The sequence below is a fragment of the Hipposideros armiger genome, unplaced genomic scaffold (genome assembly GCF_001890085.2).
Source record: "Hipposideros armiger isolate ML-2016 unplaced genomic scaffold, ASM189008v1 scaffold_362, whole genome shotgun sequence".
Taxonomy (NCBI): Eukaryota; Metazoa; Chordata; class Mammalia; order Chiroptera; family Hipposideridae; genus Hipposideros; species Hipposideros armiger.
The window spans coordinates 1,065,189-1,090,585 of NW_017731712.1; the positions used below are offsets into that span (position 1 = coordinate 1,065,189).

At 63.7% G+C, this 25,397-nt stretch overlaps 2 protein-coding genes across 15 annotated transcripts in view; one reads left to right on the forward strand and one right to left on the reverse strand.

Moving 5' to 3' along the window:
* Positions 1 to 1,093: 1,093 nt before the first annotated feature.
* Positions 1,094 to 10,827, forward strand: SLC16A3 (solute carrier family 16 member 3). 12 transcript variants are annotated; one of them, XM_019661828.1, is made up of 7 exons: positions 3,186 to 3,255; positions 5,921 to 7,373; positions 7,908 to 8,045; positions 8,243 to 8,490; positions 8,767 to 8,910; positions 9,159 to 9,917; positions 10,187 to 10,827. In XM_019661828.1, the coding sequence occupies exons 4-7, from the start codon at positions 8,268 to 8,270 to the stop codon at positions 10,441 to 10,443; spliced, it is 1,383 nt and encodes a 460-aa protein (XP_019517373.1). In that variant the 5' UTR covers positions 3,186 to 3,255; positions 5,921 to 7,373; positions 7,908 to 8,045; positions 8,243 to 8,267; the 3' UTR covers positions 10,444 to 10,827. The 12 variants fall into 12 exon arrangements, with proteins under 12 accessions (XP_019517370.1, XP_019517381.1, XP_019517382.1 ...); XM_019661830.1 differs by lacking the exon at positions 7,908 to 8,045 and having other exon boundaries at positions 5,921 to 7,031; positions 7,250 to 7,373; XM_019661831.1 differs by lacking the exon at positions 7,908 to 8,045 and having other exon boundaries at positions 5,921 to 6,074; positions 6,393 to 7,373.
* Positions 10,828 to 13,244: 2,417 nt separating this feature from the next.
* Positions 13,245 to 25,397, reverse strand: part of CSNK1D (casein kinase 1 delta) — a 31,130-nt gene continuing 18,977 nt past the window's right edge. For 2 of the 3 annotated variants that reach the window (XM_019661939.1, XM_019661941.1), the window contains exons 3-9: positions 23,432 to 23,580; positions 22,740 to 22,968; positions 22,177 to 22,347; positions 21,600 to 21,748; positions 19,595 to 19,766; positions 19,001 to 19,140; positions 13,245 to 15,131 (exon numbers count right to left, since the gene is read on the reverse strand). In XM_019661939.1, coding sequence (XP_019517484.1) covers positions 15,081 to 15,131; positions 19,001 to 19,140; positions 19,595 to 19,766; positions 21,600 to 21,748; positions 22,177 to 22,347; positions 22,740 to 22,968; positions 23,432 to 23,580 — 1,061 coding nt within the window. In that variant the 3' untranslated portion in view covers positions 13,245 to 15,080. Of the gene's footprint in view, positions 15,132 to 16,180; positions 16,253 to 19,000; positions 19,141 to 19,594; positions 19,767 to 21,599; positions 21,749 to 22,176; positions 22,348 to 22,739; positions 22,969 to 23,431; positions 23,581 to 25,397 lie in introns of all 3 variants that reach the window. The other variant, XM_019661940.1, reaches the window with a different exon arrangement.

Here is a 25,397-nt window from a genome sequence, read left to right on the forward strand (position 1 = left end):
GCTGTGGAGGGCAGTGTCACTGGCCCTCATATGTGGGATCCGAACCGGGGCCCTCTGGCGTCCCAAGCCAGCTCTTAACCAACGCGCCACTCGGCCGGCCCACGGATAAGCCTTCTTTGCCCTCCTCTGATTACCTTGCAGGTAATCAGCTTGCCCACGAAGGGCACCCAGCAGCCATCATTCTGGCAGCCCCTGTGGCCTCCCACCCCACCCCCAGTCAAAGCCCACGCCCTGGAACACCCTGCCAGGATGGGGGAACTACAAGGCTGGTGCCTGATCGGCTCTCCCTGTGTCCCTGTGAGGGGAGCCCCCCAGCTGTGCTCTGGGTGGGCAGCCAGACTGGCCCTGGGGCCCACGCACCCAAGGGAGACCCTGCCTAAGGGGCTCTGGGTCTGGGGGACTGTCCCCTTTCATTGCAGGGCTCCCACAGGGCCACCGTGCCCCCAGGCTGACTGCCTCCAGATCTCCTGGGGGACCTGAGGAGCCGGTCCCCTTCTGAGACCGCAAGGGCCAGACCCTAGGCACCCCCTCAGGCCACTGGGTGGGGGGTGTGGGAGCGCACCCAGGTCTCAGAGCTCAGAGAAGACCCAGTCCTGGCCTTGGGAGACTGAGACCGGGCAGGACACCCATACTCCACATGGCCCAGCCAACGTGAGTGCCAGGGGACCAGTGGGGGGTGGCCTCTCAGTGGACTTGGCATCTCGGAAGGGGACTTTCAGCCAGGAGGCCAATACTGCCATTCTGCCCACTCCGCTTTACAGTGGAGGGTGCCCACAGGCCCCTGGAGGGGGTAATCCTCCAGTGACATGCTTGCCCCCCCCCCATTCCAGACAAGCTGGGATCTGTGACAAAGCCCAGAGTTGCGAGTGCCTCAGCCTCCTGTAACCCCTGGAGACTTGGGGTGTCATTCAAAGTTGGTGAGGTGGAAAGTGTCCCTGTGGTCCCAGCTGCCTGGCCACCACCATCACCACCAGCAGCAGCGGCCGCCGCACTCCCCGCTGCTCCTCAAACCTCAGCTCTTTCCATGTTGCAATGAGAACGGCGGGGCTCGAGCACCTTGCGGCATCGCTCTGGCCCGTCGGCGAATGTCTGTGGGGCGTAGGGATGGGGAGAGCACCTTGGGGCCTGGCCGCCCCCTCACCCCCACGTCCCGGTTCTGGGTGTGTGAGGGGAGGGGCAGCGGCCTTATCTGGCCCCGCAGGGTGCGGAGCCGCACAGGGAAACGGAAGTTCGGCAGGGTTGCCGGCCTTGCCCAAGAGCACCCAAGCAGCGCGGGGCCGGCCGCCTCCCCATCCCCAGCCCAGGAGGAAGCGCAGGTTTGGATGGGGGCGCAGATCCCGGGGTGGTCTGGGAGGGGGGCCTGCGGGCCCCAGAGCTGAGTTGGGGAGCCGGAGGCGGGAACCCCACGGGGGCCGCGGGCACCTTGCGGCATGGGGTGCAGGTGGGTGCGCGCGGACCCGGGCGTGGGGGGCGAGGGTCATCACTACCTGGGAGGTCGCAGGGCCCGGCCGCGCTTGGCAGACAGGGCGCACCGAGGGGGAGGCGGAAGGCGGCTGAGCGCCTGGCGGCCGGACCGCGGACGCGGCGGGCACGGGGCCGGCCGGGCGAGAAGCCACGTCCCCGGGCTGTGGTCCGCGAGCGGGCCCCTCCGCCCGCCGGAGAACCGGGGACGCGCCGTCGGGGAGCACAGGGGGCGCCCCTCCCACGGCGGCGCGGGGTCCAGGCGGGGCGGCGGGGGCGGTGCCAGCGGCCGTGACGTGCGCGGGGGACGTGCCGCGCGAGCGACCGGAGCGCAGAGTCGCCCCCGGCGCGGGCCCAGCAGCCAGGCGGGCAGAGACGGGCACAGGCGCGCCGGGACCCTCCGACCCGCCCGAGCGCTGCGTCCGCGCTTTCGCTCGCCGTGCCCCGTCCCCTCCCGGTCCGGGGATGCCCGGGCACCGACGAGCCCCGCGCCTCCCGCGCTGGGGGGCTCCGGGGAGCCGGCCGCGCCCCCTCCGCGTCCTCGGACCCGGGCCGCCTGATCCCGCCGCCTCCTGCGGGGCCCAGCCCGGGCGCCCCTCCGTCGGGCGGCCCTCGGGGGCTGGGCTCGGGCTGGGAGGCGGCTGCGCCTGGCGGCCCGGGCTGGTCCCGGGTATAAATAGCTCGGTCCGCAGCGGCCGGGCGCGCGGGCTATATTTGGTGGGGCCCCCAACCCGAGGCAGCGGGGAGCACATGTGCCCGCGGGAGGTTCTCTCCCTTCCCTCCTCCCCCTTCTCGCCGCCGCCCTAAACGCTCCCCAACCCACACCCGCCCTCGGGCGACGGCTTTCAGCCCAGACTCGAGGAATCGGTCTGGGCTCCCGGGGTTCGCCTCGCCCCGTCCCGGCCCTCAGCCGGTGGGAAGACCAGGCAGGGTCTCAGGGGTCTCAGTTTATTTATCTGAAAAATAGGTTGACAGTGCACCTCGCTGGATGCTGGGCCGAGCTGTATAAATAGAAGGGGAGCAGTTAGTCAGGTCATGGCCGCTGGGGGTGCCTGGAGTCTGAGTGAGGGACAAAGGGGCGCCCCGGAGGGCAGAGTGCGTCTCTGCCCCAGAGCACTGAGCGGCGCGTCCCGAGGAGCCTGGGCTGACAGGGTCACTCCGTATGGTGACCATGGCCAGGCTGGGTGGTCTGAGGGGCATCAGATGGCAGCCAGACCCTCCCCTATACAACCCAGGACCGAGGGGCTTGTCCAAAGCCAAGAGCAGAGGTGGATGCTGTGTGTGTGTGTGGGGTTCCAGAGACCCCCCCCCCAGCCTCATGACCAAGGCCCAAGGGTCTGCTGGGGTCCTGTGGGTGCTGGGCAGGAGGACAGACGCAGAGCTGTGGGGGTTGGACTGGGTTTCTTGGGGCAGGGGTTGTTGTCGTTCCCTCGGGAGGTCTGCCCAGGGGGTCTCCGGGCACCGGTGGCAGTGCCCAGGCGGCGTGGAGCCTTCCTGCCCAGCAGTCTGTGGTGTGGACAGAGCCTGGGGTGGGCACTGGGAGGCCTGGGCCCAAGGCAGGCTCTGCAGTGACCCCATGTGACCCCGGGCAGGGCCTGGCACCCAGGGGGCGACCTGGTTCTCCCTGACTCCAGCTGGACACCAGGAGGGGTTGTGCTCCCCAGGGCAGTGGCCGGGAGTGTGTGTGGAGGGACCCGTGGGCTCCCACTCCCTGGCCCCGGGGCTGGTCCTTCCGCGTGGTGGTGAGTGGAGAAGACGCCACGCAGAGCCACGGACCCATCAGCGCGCCTCCGGGTAAGGCCTGGGCACCCGCGCGGCCGCGCTGGGCTGGGGAGGCGCGGGCGGGGTCCGGGCTCCTCACACAGCTGCCTCCGCGCCCGCAGACCTCCAGGCCTCGGTCCCCATCTGTGAAATGGGCCGTTAGAAGCCATCCCGGAGACCCGGGGTTGAGGCCCTGCCGAGGGACACGAAGCCGCCCCGCCCTGGGGGAGCCGCGGGGTTCTGTGTGGCTCGGGTGTTCGCGGACCCCGCGGGCCCGCATGTGGGCCGCGCGCGCCGGCCAATACGGTAGCGGACGGGGAGGGCGCCTACTCCAGGCAATACGGCGGCTCCTCCCTTGGCGCGGTCACGTCCCCCACGTCCCTCAGCCAGGCGAGCGGCCGCCTGCCGACCGGGGCGGGGCCCACAGAGCATCCTCCCTTCCCACCCCCTTCCCCGTCTCTACCCAGGTGGGGCCCGCCCGGCCCGGCAGGGGTCGCCCGACCCCCACCTGCCCGCACTGGACCCCACTCGGTGTTGGTGGGGGGGGGGCCGTCCTGGCAGGTGGGGCTCGCTGGGGCAGAGACCCCCTCTCAGCCTTCACCTTAGGGCACTGACTTCAGGGCGGGGGCTGCAGGCAGTTGAAGAATAGGACCAGGTGGCCACGTGGACGGGCCGGAGGGGCACTCCCGGGAGGGGCAGGGTCCAGGCAGGAAGGGGAGGGGACAGGGATGGGAGGTGGCTTTGGGTCTGCTCCCGGGGGGGGGGCCCTCACTGACCTCCGAGCCTTCTAGAGGAGGGTGCTCTGACAGGGTCACCATCCCGTGGCCTCCTTGTCACAATGGGGGATGGTGTTGGAGGGGGAAATGACTCAGGACCAGGGGCTGGCCAGGGTGCAGTGTCCACTCCGGCCAATGAGGCCAGTGTTCCCTCCCCACCGGCCCTGCGGGCAGAGGTGAGAGCACCCTAGCGCTTGCAGGAGCTCCAGGCATGTGCCGGGGGGCTGTGTGGTCAGCCGAAGTAGGGTGGAGGGCCCAGGCCAGGCTTGGCAGGCCTGGGGCAGGCCCTGGCCCAGTGCCCACCACCCACCTCCCCAGAGAAAGCCTCAGGCAGTTTCCTCCCGTCACAGCTCCGCACACAGGTCGGGGTGGGCATCGGGGGTCCCGCGCCGAGCCTGGGCAGGCGACAGTGTCCCAGACCTGCTAGTTACCTGTCTGCACAAGGGGCAGTGAGGGAAGGAAGGGGCGCATCCCCTCCCCTGGGGACACGCACTGCCCTGCGCACAGAAGCCTCTCCCCTGGCGGCCACCCCCACTGGCTTCAGGGGCCTTGGGGCTGGCTGTTTCCCTGAGTCCAGGAAGGAACATAGTCGCCCCTTTCCTGCCCCGCTGGCCAGAGCTGCTCTCCAAGGCTGGGAGCTGCAGCTAGATAACGGGCCAGCCTCCTGTGGCAGGAACCCTTAACCACTGCGACTGGCTGCAGGCTTTGGGGCCAGGGGTCAACGCACTGGACCAGGGGACATGGCCTGCCCTGGGGGCTGACTGGCTAGACACAGGACCCAAGGTGGGTGAGGGGGCTATGGCAGCGAGTGGGCCTGCAGCAGGAGGGGGTCCCCATAGGTGGATGAAGCCATAGGATGTGGGCTGGGGGTAAGGTGGAGACGCAGCACGAACGGAGGGGGTGGGGCTGGGCACTGTGACACCAAGATGGACTTCAAAGCCCAGGAGTGTAGGCGGAGAAGGGGGCACTGGGGGAAGGAGTGACGAGAAGGCTGCAGCCTGACCTGGCAGGAGGCCAGGCCCAGAACACGGGGGTGGGTAGGGCTGGGATGGCCAGTGGGCCCCGAGGGAGCGGCCTGCAGGGGCCCGCCTTGGGAGGGCGCCACGGATCCTGCTGAACGGGTCACTCCAGGGGAACCCCTACACATGCCTCCTCCGGCCTTCTGCTGCTCAGCTGCCAGCTGCCCAGGGGCGTGGGACCTGCCTGACCCAGAAGCGGAGACACAAACCCCACCTGGGAGATCAGCTTTCTAAGGCCCAGAGGCCGGGTTATTTCTGGGCTGGGGACATGGTTCACATGCTTCCCCAGGAGGGTAAATGTCATAAAAGGCCAGCCGGCCAGGCCACCATGCACCCACTGATATGCTGGTGGTGCCTCCCTGCACAGGGCAGTGCGTGTCCCCGACGGCCCCCAGGGGCTGCCTCTCCCACCCTGGGTCCAGGCTGGGCAGCAGCAGGGTTTTCCTTGAAGCATCAGCCAGCCGGTGCCTCTGCCGGCCCTCCCCCGCCCCCAAGGTGGGCTGGGTTGAGGCCATTTATCTCTTGGAGGCCTGGCCCCTTGTCTGCCATCCCATACATGGGCAGAGCCCTGCTGGGCAGAATCCCTTTGCCCCAAGCCTTGAGCCCCTCCGCCACACCCTCCCCTGCTTGCCCACAGCCCCTACATTTGCAAATCAAAACCTCACTTTGAGGACTGGCTGGTGTGAGGAATGGGGCGGGGGCGGGGATGTCAGTGCAGCCGGGAGAAGTGTCTGAAGAGCCGCTTGGCCGGCAGGGGTGGGCAGGAGGGAAGCCATGCTTGACGTTGATCCAGGCACTGAGGGCCGGCCCCGCCCAGGTGAGCCTCACACAGGTCCCGGAACATGCTGTCCCCAACTGGCCCGTGGGCCTGGCACCGACGCCTCTGCCTCTTTACCCTTCTAGATGCTAGTTCAGGAGACGCCCCATGGCTCACAGGCGGCTGGTGTCTGTCTCCTGAGGACCAGGGAGGGCCCAGCCCGAGCGGGCAGCGGACGGAGACGAAAACAGGGCCTCCAAGGTTGGAGAGCCCGTGATCCCCCTGGTGACAGCATGCCAGGTGTGGTGGGTACAGCCGGGCAGACCGTTTTGCTGTGTGACCCTGGGTAGAGTTGGGCTATTCCTAATTGTTGGTTCCAGACACACTCCCCTCCGTGGCCTCTGCACGGCCCACCTGATTTATTTACAAAGTGCAATAAGTGGAAGGGCACAGCCCAAATGGGCAGGATCCTGAGGACAAGCAGCCCTTCAGCCCCCATGACCATGACGTGTCCTGCGTCCTGGGTCTGGGGTGCCCATGCTTTCTGCCTGAACTAGTGTCACTGCACCACAATGCATTCCTACAATGTACATATTTTCTAGTTTTTTTTCTTTCAAGTTACCCTGCTCTGTGCCTCAGAGACCTGTTAAATGTGAGGCTGTTGTGGGTCGGGAGAGTGGCCGCCCCGTGCTCCCCCAGTGTGTTTGGCTGCAGGATCAATTCACCCGTCCCGCCCTGGCTCAGGCACCATGCTGCAGTCGGAGGCAAGGTTCTGGAGAACCCAGGGCTGCGCCACAGAGTCCGGTCCCTGGTTCCCTGTGTGCCTCAGAAGCAAAGTGGGCCACCCAGGGGGGTGTGCCAGGTCACAGGTCTGTGGACGCGTTAGCAGGATGGGGCTCCTGTGGCTGGGGCACCCTGTGCACCTCTCGACTGTGTCCCCCAGATGGCTGCACAGCCCTTGGCTGCAGAAATGGCTTAAGTCTCGGCGCTCTCAGAGCCTTCAGGGCCCAGAGCAGTGGGCGGGGCCTGAGGGTGCTGGGGTCTGGCTGCCCTGTGAGACCCTCTCCTGGGTTCCCAGAAGCAGCACGTTGTGTCCCTATCCAGGCTGGAACAACACAGGCCCAGCTTGGCGGGGGGGGCGTTCTGCTCCAGGGGGCTGTCTTGTCATCACCCTGACCGCTAGCTGGCCATCCAATGGGACGCAGATTTCTCACATTCCTTCGACCCCCACACTGAACCTGTGCTCCCTTGGTCCAGGTACAGACCTTGTCCTCACTGGAGTCCGGTCCTGTCCCCAGTTCCCTGTGTGCCTCAGATGCAGAAGTGGGCCACTCAAGGGGCTGTGCCAGGTCACAGGGGGCTCTGAGGAAAGGCGGGGGCTGACAGGAAGGGGCGTCAGGAAGTGCTTGGGTGGCGTGGGTGCAGTGCTCACACTGCGGGACTGGCAGACATGACACATCAGGGTCTTTCCCCAGAGCTGATTCACTGCACACTGCCGGTGGGGACAGGCCTGTGCTTCAGCGGCCAGCGGCATGGGCTGGACTGAACACAGCCCAGGTCTCGGGACTGTCTGAGTCCCCTCGGAACAGCTTCTGTCTGGTGAGGTGGGGGGACAAGGCCACTGGGCTGATGGGGATTACGGGATTTCTGAGAGGGACTGGGATGAAGATGGGAGGGGAGTCCCCAGCTGGAAAGCTGGGTCTGGGCTGCTGCAGGGTGTGGGGGTGGCCAGCCCCCTCCTGGCCTTGGCAGCCTGGGGGCCGCAAGAGTTTGCTCCAGTGGGCTGGATGGAAGCCCGTCCCTGCCCACCCTTCCCTGGCCAGAGCGGGTCAAAGTCCATCGGCAGGTGTGCCTTCCACCTGGGCTCAGCCTCTGCGCTGGCCGTGGCTCCCCTTCCTTGATTTGCATGGAGGCCCCTGGCTCCTCACAGAAGAGCTGCAGCCTGTGGGTGGGGGCGACAAGGGGGGTCCTCCTGCGTGCGCAGGACCCCCACCTTCCCCACCTGCCTCCTGGGTGGTAGTGCTGTCCGCCTGACAGCGAGGTCCCCTCAACGGCAGTGCCAGCTGCCCCCGCAAACCCCCTCCTTGAGGCTTCTGGGCACAGGACACAGCAGCTGGGGTCTGCCCTCTTCAGGAGGTAACCGAGACCTGGCTGAGCTCAAAAGTGCCCTTTAGAGCCAGCTGTGTGGGAGCCACCCGGCCAGATGGAGGAGGGGCCACAGCCGTTGGTCACCCCAAACCCTCCTGCTGTGCCCAAGCACAGGTGACACAGGTGAGGGCCAGAGGCCAGCTGAGAGCATCAGGCAAGCTCAGAGCTGAGCTCCCGCTGAAGGCTGAGGGCTGAGGGCTGAAGCCTGAGAGGAGGGTGCCCGGCCTGTGGCCAGACCGCAGGGGTGTGTCTCCACACTGCTGGGCTGTGGCTGGGATGACCAGCTGACAGCCCAGTGATCCTGGCTGCTTCTTTGTCAGGGACGAGGAACCAGCACTCCTGGCCATGGGAGGGGCCGTGGTGGACGAAGGCCCGACAGGCGTCAAGGCCCCAGACGGGGGCTGGGGCTGGGCCGTCCTGCTGGGCTGCTTTGTCATCACCGGCTTCTCCTACGCCTTCCCCAAGGCGGTCAGCGTCTTCTTCAAGGAGCTCATGCGTGAGTTTGGGATTGGCTACAGCGACACGGCCTGGATCTCGTCCATCCTGCTGGCCATGCTGTACGGGACAGGTGAGGGGCCGTCTCCCAGGGTCTGTCAGGCCCGTCTCCACGGCCTTGTTTGCACAGCCATGTTTGCACAGCCGCGCAGTCCCCGAGCACGAGGCCCGGCCCTCCTGTATGTGCAGACGGCTAACACGGGCTCCTCTCGCTGTGAACCGCGCTTTGCTTGGGGGCTGCCTGTGGCCACACTGGGCAGTGGGTGCTCTTCGTGTCTGCTGAGCGGGGGACGTCTGCCTGGGCGGCTCGGGGAGGCTCAAGCCCACACTATTTGGCCTGTCCCCTCAGGCCCGCTCTGCAGCGTGTGTGTGAACCGCTTTGGCTGCCGGCCAGTCATGCTGGTGGGTGGCCTCCTGGCGTCCCTGGGCATGGTGGCTGCATCCTTCTGCCGGAGTGTCATCCAGCTCTACCTCACCACTGGGGTCCTTACTGGTGAGTGGGGATTTCCAGCTGCGGGGCAGGCGGGCAGGCCGTGGCGTGTCTGCTCAGGGTGACCTAGAATGGGGCGGTGGGTCCCCCGTCACCCCCCCCCCCCGGGTGCCCGCCTGCTCCTCGTTCCCTGTGTGTCCTGGGCGTGTCAGCGGGTGACAGGGTCTGCTCACATCAACACCCCCACGCGCAGAAGCCTATGCCTGGGACAAGGGGGCAAGGCCGCTCACCCGCCCCTGCCCCTCCCCCAGGCCTGGGACTGGCGCTCAACTTCCAGCCGTCACTCATCATGCTAAACCGCTACTTCAGCAAGCGACGCCCCATGGCCAACGGTCTGGCAGCGGCTGGCAGCCCTGTGTTTCTGTGCGCGCTGTCCCCGCTGGGGCAGCTGCTGCAGGACCAGTACGGCTGGCGGGGCGGCTTCCTCATCCTGGGCGGCCTGCTGCTCAACTGCTGTGTGTGCGCAGTGCTCATGAGGCCCCTGGAGGCGCCCGGGGCGGGGGCAGAGCAGGGGCCCCAGCGGCCGGCCCGGAGGCTGCTGGACCTGAGCGTCTTCAAGGACCGCGGCTTCGTTATCTATGCGGCAGCCGCCTCCGTCATGGTGCTGGGGCTGTTCGTGCCGCCGGTGTTCGTGGTGAGCTACGCCAAGGACCTGGGCGTGCCGGACGCGCGGGCTGCCTTCCTGCTCACCGTGCTGGGCTTCGTGGACATCTTCGCCCGGCCAGCCGCCGGCTTCGTCACGGGGCTCCCCAAGGTGCGGCCCTACTCCGTCTACCTGTTCAGCTTCGCCATGTTCTTCAACGGCATCACCGACCTCACGGGCTCCACGGCGGGCGACTACGGCGGCCTGGTGGTCTTTTGCATCTTCTTCGGCATCTCGTACGGCATGGTGGGGGCCCTGCAGTTCGAGGTGCTCATGGCCGTTGTGGGCACCCCCAAGTTCTCCAGTGCCATCGGCCTTGTGCTACTGCTGGAGGCTATCGCTGTGCTCATCGGGCCCCCGTCGGGAGGTGAGCCCGCCCTGCCCATGGAGGTGCTCACTACGGGAGGGCTCTTAGAGGAGGACCCCTGTCCGGTCTAGCCGGGCCACCATGCCCTGCACTCAGCCAGCAGCTGTGAGGAAGGAATGACGACGGCTCGGTTGGCTGTGGGAGAGGCGGGCGGCCCGGGGCCAAAGGCAGGGACACACCCAAATCGTGGGGGCGGTGCTGCTGCAGCCCCGACACCAGGGGGATTCAGTGGGTGCCTCAGTCCACCGGCTGACGCTGTCCCCTTGCAGGCAAACTCCTGGACGCGACGCATGTCTACCAGTACGTGTTCATCCTGGCAGGGACCCAGGTGCTGGCCGCATCCCTGGTGCTGGTGCTGGGCAACTACTTCTGCATTGGGAGGAGGCCTGCAGCGGCCACGGAGGTGGCCAAGCACCACCAGCCCCCTGAGAACGGCAGGGCGGACTCGAGGGAGGTGGAGCGGTTCCTGAAGGCAGAGCCTGAGAAAAACGGGGAGGTGGCTCACACCCCGGAAACGAGCGTCTGAGCCGGAGCCCGTGGGGCCCATTCATTTCACACAGGACTGGCTTGGGCAGCGAAGCGTCGCCTGAACAGTGTTTGTCAGGGGAGATGGCGGGTGAACCGTGTCGTTCCAAAGCGGATCTGTGGGGAAGCCAAGCCGAGGTCGCCCGCCGTCTGCACCAGCGTCCAGCCTGCTGACCCCAGAGCAGCCGGTGCCCAGCACTGGGCTTAAGGACCTAGAAACCCACGCTCGGAGACAACACGACTTTAATCAGAGGGTGGGGCCGTCCCTGCCCCGTCTGCACCCTGGCACCCCAGCCCGGCCTGAGTGTGTGGGGACAAAACTCCCTTCCTGCACCTGTGGGAGGTCTGGAATAAAGCTTGTGTGGGAGGAGTTGGCTGTTGAACACACAGTGGTCCACTTTCTCAACAAGCCACGTGGGGGTGTCCTTGTCAGCGTGTCAGCTTCCTACATGCTGTTGGTTCTGGGCCCGGCCACGCTGGACCCTGACGGCTCGGTGCCGTCACGCGGGGCCTTGGCAGCCGGTGCCCCTACGAGGTGTGTGCACTTGAGCTGAGACATGTGTGGTGTTGGTTCACTGGTGTGTGTGTTTAAAGAAAATGATCTTCCTGCCTTCCATTTATTCACTCCTCAGCTGGCCGAGAGTGGCCCTAGGCCGTCAGCGCCCGGGGCCGGAATTTGCTCCCCGTTCACCTTGTCCAGCCCTGCCGGCCTCACCCCAGGACCTCACACCCACCTGCCCTCGTGGCCAGCGCGGCCTGCGTGGCTGGGAGCGCGATCAGAGGCCGCTGGGGCCGCCTCAGTACGTGGTGCGTCGAGGGCGCTGGGGACGGTAGCGGGCGCCCTGGCGGGCCGAGTGCAGCCGGAGAGACGCCATGTCCCTGCTCCTCTGCAATGAAAAGCAAGCGAGCACTCACATCGGGCTGGGGCCGCTGCCCACTCCTGCTCAGCCTGGGAGCTCTGTGCAAGAGCCCCTGCAGTCCCACAGCTCTGGGACCCTACCTGTCACCCATTCTGGTCCTTCTGTCCCCTCTGCCAGGGGCTGGGCTGGGCTGGGCGGTGCCGGCAGCTGCAGGGTCCAGGCAGAGGCCTGCATGTGCTGACCCACCTGTGCCTGGTGGGCCAGGCAGGGCCCCTGGGCAAAGCTGAGGCTGCGGCAGACCTTTGCTCCCTGCAGAGGTGGAGTGGGGCCCCTGCCCTCCCCAGCTTCCCAGGGTGTTCACACTTGCGTCCCCCTCAACCTGGCAGCCGCTCCAGGCACCTTTACCCCAAGCCTGCTGACTGGCCCGAGCACCCCCACGGTGTCTCCCTGAGCCGCCTCACCCCCTGCTGGCCAGGAGCAGCAGGAAATGGGTATCCCTACACCAGCGCCCAAAGGGACTGGCCCACATGAGGACTGGCAACCCCCAAAAGTCCTGCTCTGGTGACACTATTAAGCGACCCCAAGATGGTCAACGTGTCTGGATTGCCCCACTGGGGTCCATGCAGTCCAGGGCGGGGGAGAGCTCCAGGCGCTCCCTTGGCCACGGGAACGTGGCCCAGATGCTAGCAGCGGCGACACTGCTGGGCTAAGGCTGGACTAGAGGCTGACGCTCGGGGCCAGGGAGGGGGTGAGCAGACGGACTCGTCTGCCGCGTTTTCTGGTTCCAAGTGTTTATAGCTGTGCCCAGGACACAGAGAGGAAACTTCTTGTGCTCAGGAAGCTGTGGCCACCAAGGGCTCTAGAGGCGTCGAGGGGGGTTTGGAGGGTACGGACGGGGGCTGCCCCTCTCCCTCTAGATGTCCCCAATACCCAGCACCCTGTGAAGACACCCCCACCCCCGAGATGCAGACACTTGTGCTGAGCCATGCTCTGCAGAGGGCACGCACACATCACCCCAGTGAGATGCAGGGGACACACAAAGGATGCCCAGCACACGTGTGGCCCCTGACCTGCCTTCAGCCCCGCCACCTGACAATAAAACAGGAAGGTGGCTCAGGGCTGGTTCCATCACCACTGCAGCTGGGTGCCGGTGCCAGCAGACTGGGGTCCAAACCTAAGAGACGGGGCCAAGGAAGAGCCCAGTTTCCCAGAACCTCAGGGGCCATCAGGCACAGCCGGAATGGCAGGAAGGTGGGCCCAGGAGAAGACACAGCAAGTGGGCATGGGTGGGGCGTCACCTGGCCCCCATTCTCAGGGCGAAGAGCCAAAAAGCGGCCCAGGCACATGTAAGCAGCAGCTGGGTCCCCCGCACGAGCCCCTTTATGGCAGGTGGATGCCGGGGGAGGCACCTGTCAGCATGAGGCGGTGGATGGGACGAGGAGGTCGAGGGTTGCGGGCCGCCCTGGGCGGTGGGGGTGCAGGGGCCTGCCTTCCTGTTCAGTGACATCCTGAATTCTTGGGGGACGGGGCTCTTGGGTTTCAACAACTCAAGTGGGAGAGGGAAACCAAGATCGTGAACAGATGGACAAACAGACGGATGGGCGGATGCCACCTTTCCAGACAATATCTGTCTGCTGGTTGGAAGGGACGGTGCCCAGGGCCCACTTGGGAGTGGACACGTGGCAACCGTGTGTCCCTACCATGGGCAACAGGGACAGGTACCATGCCAGCGACTCCAAGGTGGCAGGGCATCGTTCGGGTGCTGACCAGGGGGTCACCTGGGTGGCATCCCCACCCAGTCTCACTCCGCCTGCCCCCAACCGACACACCACCAGGCTGGGAGAGCGACACCAACGCCCACCCAACATCAGTTTCCACGTGGTCCGTTTATCCACTGAACACTCTCCCCTGGTGAAATAAAGACCACAGGGTGGGGCAGGAAGAAAGGTACACGTCGTCATGAATTTATTACTTGACACGGTGTTAAGTACACAAATACAGTGGTCATACAAATGCGCAGGGCAGACTGGCCACCATCCCAGGCTGTACAGATACGCGGCTACGTTCCCACAGGTGGTGGGCACCAGCACTGTCCCCAGGCACTGCTGAGTGTGGGCTCAGGCCCAGCCCCCGTCCAAAAGGTTGCAGGCCTGGGTGTAGGCCAGAAGTGGCCGAGCCACCGCCAGCACTGCGCCAGTCAGGTACGGCCGTCCCACCTCCTGAGGGAGGAGTCTGCCTGCGGAAGGTGCTGGGCCACCACGCGAGCCCCACCTATCCAAGCCCCCCCTCTCCGGCCCCCCAGCCCTGCAGAGCAGCCACAGCCTGCATGTCGGCGTCCCCAGCCCAGCGTCCCATATCAGCACTCCTGTGCCGGGGCTTTGGGCGAAGAGAGACAGACCCGGCCACTTTCCAGGCCCCTAGCTGCCTACAACACACAGTTTGCAAACGACACTCCGCAGTGGGTGACAGGGCCACCTGTGACAGTACCCACGAATATACATATTGCACCTCATTTCCCCGAGACGGGGGCTCCTGTCTGCTGGCTGCCACCGTCACCAGGTGCCTCTGATGCCGCAAAACGAGAGGAGACAGCGGCTCAGGAAAGCCACGAGCCTGGCCGCTCAGTCTTTCCGGCGAGCCTCAGCGGGGCCCGCTCCTGGACCGCTGGGGTTCACTCCATGCCAACGAAGTCATGGCCACGCCTGACCACGCCTTCCTGGACCGTCAGGTCTCCGAGTCACTGCGTCTTGGCACTTCAGAGAAGATCCCTGGGCCCGCTGCCTTCCGGCATACCTGGCACCTATGTGGACGGCCACGGCCTTGGTTTTGAGGACACACACATTAACACACATTAAGGGCCAATCCTCGCTGCTGATATTTACAGTCTGTTCAGAAAATTTCCCAAACTCAAAGGCATTGAGGCCACCACCACCACCACCACCAAAATAACCATACATGACCCTGAGGGGCCTAGCCCAGCGACACACAGAAAGCCTCGGCTCCGAGTCTTCAGCGCCTGGCTTCCATCTCGCATCTGGGAAGATCGAATGGCTGCCGGCATTTCAGTCACGGTCGGGGGGTGACAGCCAAAACCGGGTGAATGAGGTCACAAGACACACAGCACACAGACACACACGTTACTTACACACGCGTATACACGTGACAATTTCTGAGAGAAAATCCCCTTTCCACAGTGGACCACACAACAAAACCAAACCAGGAAACAGGTGCCTGAGTTTCGCGTGTGCCGGCGCCCTGCCTCACTCCATCCTGCACAGAAAATTCCACGCCAGCGTCTGTCAGAGTTCTTTCAAGTCAACACCTTTTTGAAGACCGCAAAAACAGACGAGAAAGAAACAATAAAAAGATTTCTTTACACAGATTTAAGCCAATAATTTTTAGCAAAATGATACAAAACTGTCTGAACCAAGTAGGTCGGTGGTTACAGCAGACTCGTCGGGGAGCACGGGCGTGCCACCGCGGGAGGGAGGCTGCAAGGCTCCTGGCCGGAGTGGGTTCTCGGCAGCCGTCTCCCTCTGCTTCTCTTCCCAGCCCCGGGACAAGAGTTCACGCGGGAGGGCCTCAGTGGAGCCCCTGGCGGTGGCAGCGCTTGGAGTCTGTCCGTTTAGTCTGTTTTGTCTCCCCATGGGCGTTGCTGGGTGGGTGGCCTGGAGAACCCCCGGCGCTCTAGCCCGGGGGGCGTCACTAGTAAAGCCATGTAACAGAGTAGATCAGCCATGCATTCACTGTGTGCCCTTCACAGCAAAAAGGAGCGTTCTCATCGGTGCACGACAGACTGCAGACCACTGGACGCCACCCGACCGGGAATCTGTCGGAGCCAAAGCACAGGACAAGGTCAGTGTGCGGCCCTCCGGCCGGGGCCAGCCAGGCTCGGGCACAAAACACCAGGGATGGCGCCCTGGTAGAAGGGGACAGACACACCCAGCCCCCCGCTCTGGACTCCACGCCCCTAAGCCGCTCCAGGAGCTCCCTCTGCGGCCAGGGCATGTGCTCAGCAGGACAAGTGACAGGAAGACGGGGAAGAAGGAAGAGGCATGCAGGCGAGGAGGCCTGGCGGCCGCGGAGCCAACAAGCTTGTGAGCGACAGGAACAGAGTCTAAGCGGGAAGAGCTACTTGCTCCTGGTCCCTCTCCTGGAAAGTAACCTGGTGTTTTGAAAACAGGGACCAGGCCCCAAGAGGCACCAGGATGCCCCTCCGGAGGAAGACGTGACAAACGCTTCCCATCAAGACGTTTCCAAGAGCACCAGCACCAGCACGTTGGAACGGTAGCAGGCTGCGCACAGCGGCCCTGAGCCCTCGGCGGGAAGGAGCCGCCAAGCATCGCCCAGATGGGGGCACAGCTTGGCGCCCGGACATACACCAACGGCAGCTGGGCTGACGGTGATACAGACGACAGCCAGGGCGAGATGCTGCGCGGAGACCAAGTTCGAAAAGAAAAACAGACGAGGACAGAAATAAACGCGGAAGGAAGAGGAAAAGAGATGACAAAGCCAGGACGGCGGAGACCCCAGGGGTCTCCGCAGCAAAAGCTCCCGCCAAGCGCGGCCACTCAGCACGACACCCAGCCCCGCACTGCCGACCCGGAGCCGGGGCACTGGGGCCAGTGCAGGCGCACAGCCCCGGGACCCTGTCCCCCACGTGGGCTCTGACGCGCACAGTGGGCAGGTGCTGCGGTCACCTGTTCGGGGACTCTGCGTGCTGCTCGCCCCACAGCTGCTCTGGAATCCACATGGGGTGAGGACTGGGCGGGCCTCTCTCTACTGGCAGCAGCGGCTGGCATGCAAGCCCAAGCCCATCTGTGGCTCCCAGGGGGCGAGGGGTGAGACCCGCCCGCGAGCCCCGCCCTGAGCACTCACCCAGTGCCGCCTTCCGCCGGGGCGGGACGGGCCGTGCAGCTACTTGCCGTGGTGGTCGAAAGGGATGCTATTCTGAGGTGGGAGAAGACAGCGGTCGGTGAGGGCTCCCTGGGGCCAGGACGGAGGGGGCGTCTTGTTTTGGCCAGGTCCACACCATGGCCAGGCGCCTCGGGAGGACCCCAGCCTCACTTCTGGCACCCTGAACACGAGTGACTGCACCCGCTCCCCCAGGATGATGTGACCAAGGCCGACGAGGGCCTGGGCCAGCTGATACTCCCACCTGAGAGAACCCGATACCCAGAGCAGCCTGTGCCCAGCAGGTGGAGGATGCCACCTGCCTGTGACACACCGACTGGACGCATTTCCTCACCGACACAAGGAAGACGACGATGGGACCTTACTGGGAGGACATGTGTTAAAAACAATAAGTCAACACAAACGATGCCCCGGAACCAGCGTGCCACCTTCCCAGCACTGCTGGGCGGGGAGGCCCTTTCTTGTCACAAAGATGATGACACCACAAACAGGCTCGCCCGCCAGGTGCCCTTCAGGCTCCGCATTTTTCTGGCCGAAGGACCCAGACTCGCACTCTGGAGTCCAGAAGGCAGGGCCCTAAGTCTCCCCGGGGGCTGCTCTAGCACAAGCTGCCCCTGAGACAGAGGGGAGGACAAGGAAGGGAGGCCCCCACCCTGCAGAGTCTGAGCACACGAGCGCCATGGGGTCCGGACAAGGGACACAGGAGTCGACCCCTGGCCCAGCTGGAGAGGGTCGGCAGGTTCTCACACAGGCTGGCGGTGCTGAGCACCCTTGTGCTCAAGTTGAAGCACCCCCAGGGGCTGGCGTCTGCCCAGGATGCCGCGTCCCCTCGAGGGCCCAGAGAGGTGCCCACAGAGGAAGTGGGCAACCAGCGCCCGGCCAGGGTCTATGTGCACACACTGCCCATAGCTCCCGCTCGTCCTGGACACTTGCGATGCTGTTTCTATGTCACCTGACTTTCTTTGTGGAGAGCAAGTGTGAATGGAGACTACAGAATCATAGAAGCTAGAGGGACGCATCCTCTGTCACTTCCAAGCCACCAGGGCGGACGCTGGGGGCAGCCCCTCGGCTGAGTCCCAGAAGGAACCCTGTGCTGTCCCACAGGCCCTGCTCACGGCCTTGGAGGGCGGAGGCCTGTCCAAGCCTAAGAAAGCACGCCCACGGTGACCAGGAAAACCCAAAGGACACCCCCCAGGGGCCATGTCTGCAACGTGAAAAAGATCCTGGGAAAATCTGCAGGGTGACCAGGAACAAAAGCTATGGTGCTGCATTTCTGGGAGGGGAAACCCCCCAAATCGAACCTCTTTGAACCCCCTCGCCCCCCATGTCTGGGCCACACTCTCTCCCTTCCTACAGAGAGAAGGCGTGAGAACCAGGACGTAGGATTCCAGGGCATAAGCTCACCTCAGCTGGCTGAGGCCTCCCAGGAAGGCGTCCCCAGAGGCCCGGCCGGCACTCGGGCCTGTAGCTCCCCGCACCCACAGGGCCTTCCGCCTCTCGTCTCCCCAACGACCCAAACCCAGCAGATGAAAGCTCGACCTGCCCCTTCCTTAGTCTATGCTGGCTTAGCCCGACTTGCGGCATCAAGTCCGGAAAAGCCCCCGCTGTCCACAGGCCCCGGTCATGCCTGAGGAGTCCGGGGCCACAGAGCCGGCCGCACGCCCAAGCGCATGCGGACACTGCCCAGAACCTGCTCCCAGCGGCTAGCTCATGGCTCCCAGGGCTTGTGGGAAGAGCCCCGGGAAGCTCTGTGTCCGTGGTGACGGAGGAGGGGTGGGGCTGGGGGCCACAGAGGCCCCATCTCGTTACCCTGAAGACCCCTCGAGCCCCACAATTCAGTCTCCCTGGAGTAAGTTAAGATACAAAACGAGCCATCGCTAGCAGAATCACCAGTGAAGGGAAGCGCTGAGTGGAAGGCAAGCGGCCGCCAGGCACACTGGCTCCAGGCTGTCCTCACAGGCCGTGCGGCCTCACACACACGCTCGGCCCACCCGCTCCCCAGCAACGACGCCAGCACTTAGCAGGGCCCGGCCCCAGGACGGCATCATGGCGACCAGCCCGGGGGGCCTGGGCTTCCCCCCAGGACACACTTGGGACGCTTGCCGAAGCGGGAGAAACGGCCTCGTTCAGGCGGGTTCCTGGCCACTAAGTGCCCCTGCCATGGGAGAGGACCCTGAAAGCCGCCTGAGCAGACGGAGCTGTGTTGAGACCAGCGCACAAAGGCGAGAGAGCAGGAGTGACAAGAGCGCAAGTGGGGACAGGATGAGGGTGGAGGGAACCGGTGGGCAGGACGAGGGCACCAGGCCCCGTGTCAGGGAAGACAGGACGGGGGTATCAAGACGGGAACCCTCGCCCCAGGGCCTGTCAGCAGGTGTTGGCTCTCCAAGGCCTCTGTCCACACGACGTCACAGGGGCTGCCCGCAGTGCCACCCCTCCCCAGCACAGGCTCTCTGTGAGGAAGTGTCCCAGGCTGCGTGTGCCAGTGACAGACAAGCAGCGGTCTCCGTCTCCATCAGGATGGCCGAGCCCCCAAGGCCACCTGGGGACTGGGCACAGGAGCGAGCAGCCCCAGCCTGGCATGGCGGGGAGCCTGGGCTCACGCTGCTTTGCACCAAGGCTCTCAACCAAGGGGTGAACAGCAGCCAGGGAACAACAGCCCCCATGGGTTGAAACGCTCACAAATGGGGAAGGAAAGGGGCAGGAGGGAGGGGGCGGACGGAGGAGACCCCGACACCAGCCCACTCTGCCCATCTGTCGGAGCGGCCCCGTGGCAGGGGCACATACCTGCGAGGTGGACATGCGGGACGTGTCTTGCCGGCCCGTGAGGTCGGACGAGGACATGTTGACAGGGGCGCCACGGTGCAGCCGCATGCTCACTTTCCGCTCGCGCTCCACGCCGGACACGGGCCGCGGAGAGGTGTTAGCTGTAGAGGCAGCAGGTGGCGTTGAGGCCCAGCACGGCCCACGCCCACCGCAAGGGCTCCCTCCTTGGTGCCAAGCGGAACGGGCTGAGGGTTTCCAGGCCGGCCACAGGCAGGTGGTCCCCGGCCAGTGTCCAGCAGCCGGGACGCCAGCGCCCCAGTGGGCAGGCAGCCAGGCCTCTGCTCAGGATGAGCGTCTCATGGGGGAACGTGTGTCATAAGTACGAGAAGCCACAGACGTTCCCAAAGGCGCCGTCCCAGGTGGCTCCCTGGCCTGTCCACCCTCGGGAGTGACAACCACCGGGAGGGGGACGCACAGGCGTCACTACTCCCAGAGCTGGCTCTCTCCCCAAGGTCACAACAGCCCGAGTGGCCAGAGCCACCACCATGCAAATGGAACCCCCACTGCCTGCTAAGGGGGGATGTGGCCCAGGCTGGTGGCCGCAGGACTACTCACCAGTGTGTGAGGTAGGGGTGAGGGGCGTGGGGGGAGCCACTTCTTGTGCCCCCCTCAGCCGGCCTGAGGCAGTGGAGGGCAGGCCCCGGGTGGCTGGGTTTCGGGAATGCCTCAGTCGTTCCTCGCGGTCCCGGCGTTCGCGCTCCGCATCGTCAGCAGCCCGGCTGGCGCCCTAAGAAGGAAAAAGGACGAGACCAGAACTGAATGGGGTTCAGTGAAAAACAAACCGAGGTCCTTGGCTGTCTCCCCACCTAGAGAAAACACTAGGGCATTAGGGACAAGACCACCCAAGCCGCCATCCAAGCCAACGAGCCATTTCTCCCTCCAGGACAACGCAGAGCTTAGTGGACCACTCTGCAAGTGACGGAGCAAGGACCCCACTTGCCTCCACCCTCTTCCCAACACAGCAGAGGAAACCCTGCCCATCGACGAGGCAGCTGGGTGGCCCTCTTCTCTATCAACATTTGCACAGGGACAGGAAATCGGCTTGAGGTCAGGGGTTGGCCCCACATGGTGACAGTGGGGCGAGTCTGAGAAGGTCCAACTCCACGCGCTCCCCGACCTGGAGGCAAATGTCATGTTGGTGCACAGCCCCCGTGAGGAGGCCAGCAGCCAGGTCTGTCTTGGGAGGGATGCGTGGTGGTGGCCCTGGCCGTTACTCAGTAACAAGCCGCTGCTGGGGCACCGCACGTCAAGTGGTTCGGCTGCGGCTCCCGCACACGGAGGCTCACGCCAGACCCAAGAGCTGCCAGGTCAGCCTGCAAGCTGCGGCCACGGCCAAGTCCAGCCACATGCATCCATTTCTGATGCCTGGGGGTGGGGGTGGGGGGGGCTCCAGCGACACCATGCCTGTGACACTGTGGCACATTCATCATCAGGCCTTTTACAGAGAAGGTGTGCCAGCCCTGACGACAGGAATGTCAGCGGCTCTGGCAGGAGGCCCACCCACATGTCCACACTCTGTATGGCCAGTGCCAGGGCTGTCCTATGAAGACCCCCTGGGGGGCAGAGGCCATGTCTCGGTCTGGCCGGCTGTACCGGCTGGGCCCCACTCAGGGAGGCTGCAGCCTGGATGAGCCCCCTACACCTGCCAGGCCGGGAAAGGCTTCCTGTTTTGCACCCTCTGAAGGAGGCTCTGCTCCTCAGTCAGACTCTGTCACCCTGGAAAGGTTCCCATTTCTGGTTTAAGCTCATAACTAAACAGAACAAGTTTTTAATGAAAGAGGCAGTAGAAGCTGTAAAGCAACCGAGTTCTGGCGGTGGTGTCTGAAGGTTAATGAACAGAACCTACAGAGCCAACTCAGGCAGGATGGGTGGCCTGTTTTAATGGAACAAATTCAAGTTCAAGCTCCAAAGCCCCTCCCCAGCACTCGCGTGATTGTTCAGTAAACTGGGCATCAAAGCTAAGTGGGCATCAAAGCTAAGTCGATCTCATCACAGGCCCCAGTCAGACTGCACGTGCAGCGCCCACCCGAGCAGAGGCACGGGCTCGGCAGGCCCGGCTGGGTGGGAGGCAGGTCGGGCGGATCCTCCCCTCCTGCAAAACGAACACACGGGCACCCCACCGTCATGTCACAGACGGTCAAAAACCACAACGCTCAGGAGTGATGAGGATGACAATGACACCATCTGTGAAGTTAAGGATTCAAGCAGTTCTGCTTCCAGGCACACCGCGCCTGTGGATGTACTCGACTCACATGGTCCGCTGCCCACACCCCCCAGACCCCACTGGCCCCCGGGAGACCCCTTCCCCCATCGTCGTGCCTGCCGTTTGCTTTCCCTCGACGGGCACCTCGCTTCTCAGAACCTCTCACCTTCGGGGGGACCCCACAGTCACAGCCCTACAGAAACACCAGGCTCCCCAATACAGCAAACAGGCCTTCCAGAGCCCAAGCCTCATACAGCTCGCTCCTCACAAGACACGGCCGTGCACCAGCAGCGGCCTGGCGCTGATCCGTTGGTCCCCATCCTCACTGAGCCCCCAGAGCGGTGGTGGGCCACTTACAAATTTGAGCATGTTCCAATCAAACACGTAGTCATAGGAGAAGCCCTGGCGGTGAAACAAGTTCCTGAAGAGCTGTCTCAGATATGAGTAGTCTGGTTTATCGTCAAAACGCAAGGAACGGCAGAAATTCAGGTATGTGGCAAATTCAGCTGGAAAACGACAAAAAACGCAGCGCTCACTGCACTGCCCTGACTGGGAACCACCACTGTCTATGGACAGTACTGTCTGCCTCCACTGCCCCCACCCACTAGGGGTGACACGTGGAGTCTGCAGTACTGGTCACAGTGCGGCACCGCAGAGCAGTGATTCCACCTGGGGCACCCGTCTGAGGGGCAGTCCCTCAAAGCAAAGGGAAACTCCGAGCTACGGCTCCGGACGTGCTGAAGGACAGGCCACCTGCTCACTCCCACCTTCCTAAGCACGAGGGCCCACAAGGGGCCCCTGAGAGCCAGACTCCAGGGGGGCTTGCCTTGTCTGCCTCCCAACGTGCCCACCCCCCCACGCTCTGGGGAACCACACCAGGAAAGGAGGGGCTGCTGTCCCCGTCCCGCACGGCAGGACCCTCGAGGACACTCACAAGGGTAGCCCTTGCACAGCACCTCGATGGGGGTGGACATCTTCTTCTCACTGATCCTCTCGTACTTCTGTCTCTTGGTGGCGGCCTTCAGCCCCTGCCAGGGCAGAGAGCCCAGGTTGAAGTACATGAGCACGTACCCCAGTGACTCCAGGTCGTCCCTTCGAGATTGTTCTGGAAAGAGAACAGAAATGGGTCAAGGACGGCACATGTGTGCTTGCAGCCGCCAGCAGCCGCTTCCCGGGGAAATGAACCTGGGAAATCAGAGAAATACACTTGGATTCTTTTGTTTCACCAGGAGTTGCCTTGGATGCGATGTTAGGAAACGCCAACACCCAGAGCAGTGACAGCACTGTCACAGCTGTCAGACGCCTGTCACCTACCCGCCCCCACTTCGTCTCCCAGAGGACCATCTGCACAATCCCCAAAGCCGCCTTTGCGACAAAGCTTTGATGGCAGCCTCCCCCGAAACGTGCTGGCCACAACCAGATCCCTCGAGAGGCTGGCCTTTCCCCGAGCTGAGAGGGACGTGCCCAAGGCCGCCTCGGCCAGCACCCACAGCTCACCGATTCCGAGGTGCGTGTTGATGGAGGCGTACCGCGCGGTCCCCGTGAGGTTCTTGTTCTCGCGGTAGGGGATGTGCTGGTGGGTGCGGGCGTCCCGGTACTTCTTGGCGAGCCCGAAGTCGATGATGTACACCAGGTTGCCCTTCTTGCCCAGCCCCATGAGGAAGTTGTCGGGCTTCACGTCCCGGTGAATGAAGTTCTTAGAGTGGATGTACTCAATACGACTAATCTGTAGGCACAGCAGCACGGCCACGTTACCCCAGGAGGAGGTGCCTGGGGCTGCATGTTCAGTGCCCTCGGCCAGAGCAGTCCCTCAACATTCAGGAAGGGGTCCCGAACCGACCACCCCCACTCCCTCCCGCCACGGGCCTGGGCATTTCCCTCTCAATGGCTCTCCTACAGGTGAATGGGCAGTGGCCTGTAGTGACAGCCACCACGAGACACTGGTCTGCACCAAGAGTCCCCTCTGCAGTCCCATCTGGCAGGAGTCACCCCCGACCATGTGCAAGTACTGGGCTGTGCCCACGGTGGCTCTCCACACCCAGCCCGCCCTCTGGGTCATGATCGCGTGGCAAGGGCTGCTGAACGTCCATTTCCTCCCTGTGCACAACAGGCGTGCTGACAGAGAGCAGCCCATGTGCACGTCATCAGGCCACCGGGTCAGACCCATCGCTGCACAGAAACGTGCTCACCATTTGGTCGGCAAGCAGCAGGACAGTTTTGAGACTGAACTTCCTCGAGCAGAAGTTGAAGAGGTCTTCCAGGCTCGGCCCCAGCAGCTCCATCACCATCACGTTGTAGTCCCCCTCCGCCCCGCACCACCGGATGGTGGGGATGCCCACTGCAAGAGACCATGGGCATCAGCCAGGGCTGGGCTGGGCTCAGGAGGCCCCGAGACACACCCATACAGCACCAGACAGACGCTTCCTCTCTGACAATGGTCAGGGGGCAGCAGTCGGAAGTGACACAAGGTGAGAGCGTGAGGTGTGGGAGCAGGAAAACACAGGGCAGCGAAGGCTCGGCAGGGGAAGAGGGGCTTGGGCCGAACAAGCACCGTCCCCGCACACCACGCGCCCAGCGTCCCGATGACTGACATCTTCTGTTAGTGCAACATATCTATCACAATTCTGAACCAACACTGACACATTTTACTAATGAAAGCCTATTCAGTTCCTTAGTTTTCAACCTATTGTCCCTTTTCTACTCTAGGATCCCATGTGACATTTAATCCTCACATCTCCTCAGACTCCCCTGGGCTGTGATGTCTCATCTCAGACGCTCCTTATTGGGGTGACCTTGGCAGTTCTGAGGAATGCGGGACGGGGGATCTGGAGACTGTCCCTCTGTTGGGATTTGTCTGACGTGTCTCTCATGGTTAGTCTGGCCTCGTGGGCTTTGGGGAGGAAGACCCCGGAGGCAATGTGCCCTCTCATCATGTGACATCAGGGTCTGTGCTCCCAACATGACTCATGTGTGCTGACGTGTGACTGTGGTCATCTGGCGGAGGTGTTTGCCAGGCGTTTCCTCTATCCCGTGTCCTTTGGGAGGACGTCACTGTGGCCCCCACGCTTCAGGGGTGGGGGCTGTGCTCCCCCTCCCCGAGGGCAGAGCACTACACACATTACTTGGGATTCTTCTGCACGAGATGTGTCTCTTCTCCCAGCTTATCGATGCATCATTTTTATATCAGTTTGAACCCATGGATATCTACTTTATAATCCCATCTATACCCTGATACTACGTCACCTACTCTGTTGCTCAGTGTCCCAGCTATGGCCACGGGGGCCCTAACACACCCGTCATTACAGGTTGTTTGGGGAGCACTGCTGTGCTTTCTGCCACCACAGTCATGTACCACATAGCATTTTGGTCAGTGACAGGCCACATATAACATGTACGATGGTAGTCCCGTAGGTTACAATGGAGCCAAAGATTCCTATGGCCTAGTGACATCGTGGCTGGCATGACGTCGCAGCACGTGTGAGGATGCTGGTGTCAACAAACCTCCTGCGCTGCCACGTGTGCGAGTCCGCACATACGACTGTGCAGCACACGTTCCTCGATGATAAATGACAGTGATGCCGGCTCCCATATTTACGCTGCTGCACTGTCAGTGTTACCTGAGAGAGTGCTCTTTCCACTCTGACATGAAGTGGGCGGTGGGACAGCAGCCGTGTCACGCCGGCAGCAGCCTCATACCCCGCGTTCCCCGCGTCTCAAGGGCATCACTTCCTGTGCTTGTGTCATTTCATAAATCAGCGTAGGCTGAGCGCAGTGTTTATGAAATGCACGGCTGTGGGCAGCCGTGTCCTGGGCCGACACAGCCCCTCCTCACTCACTGACTCACAGAGCGATGCCCAGTCCTGCAGGCTCCATGGTGAGTGCCTCGCCCACCCAGGTGGACCATTCCTCATCTTTTATCAGGATTCTCACTGGACCTGTTCTATGTTTAGACATCTCTAGACGCACAGATCCTCACCCCTGGGATACAGTTGCCCACAGTGCTCAGTACAGTGATGTGCTGTACAGGCGGCGAGCCCAGGGGCACTGGGCTGTGCCCTCCAGCCCAGGTGTGCAGGAGGCGGCACCATCCAGGTGTGGACGTGCCCCTGACCTTCTCACAAGGACGGAATCGCCTAACGCCGCACTTCGCAGAAC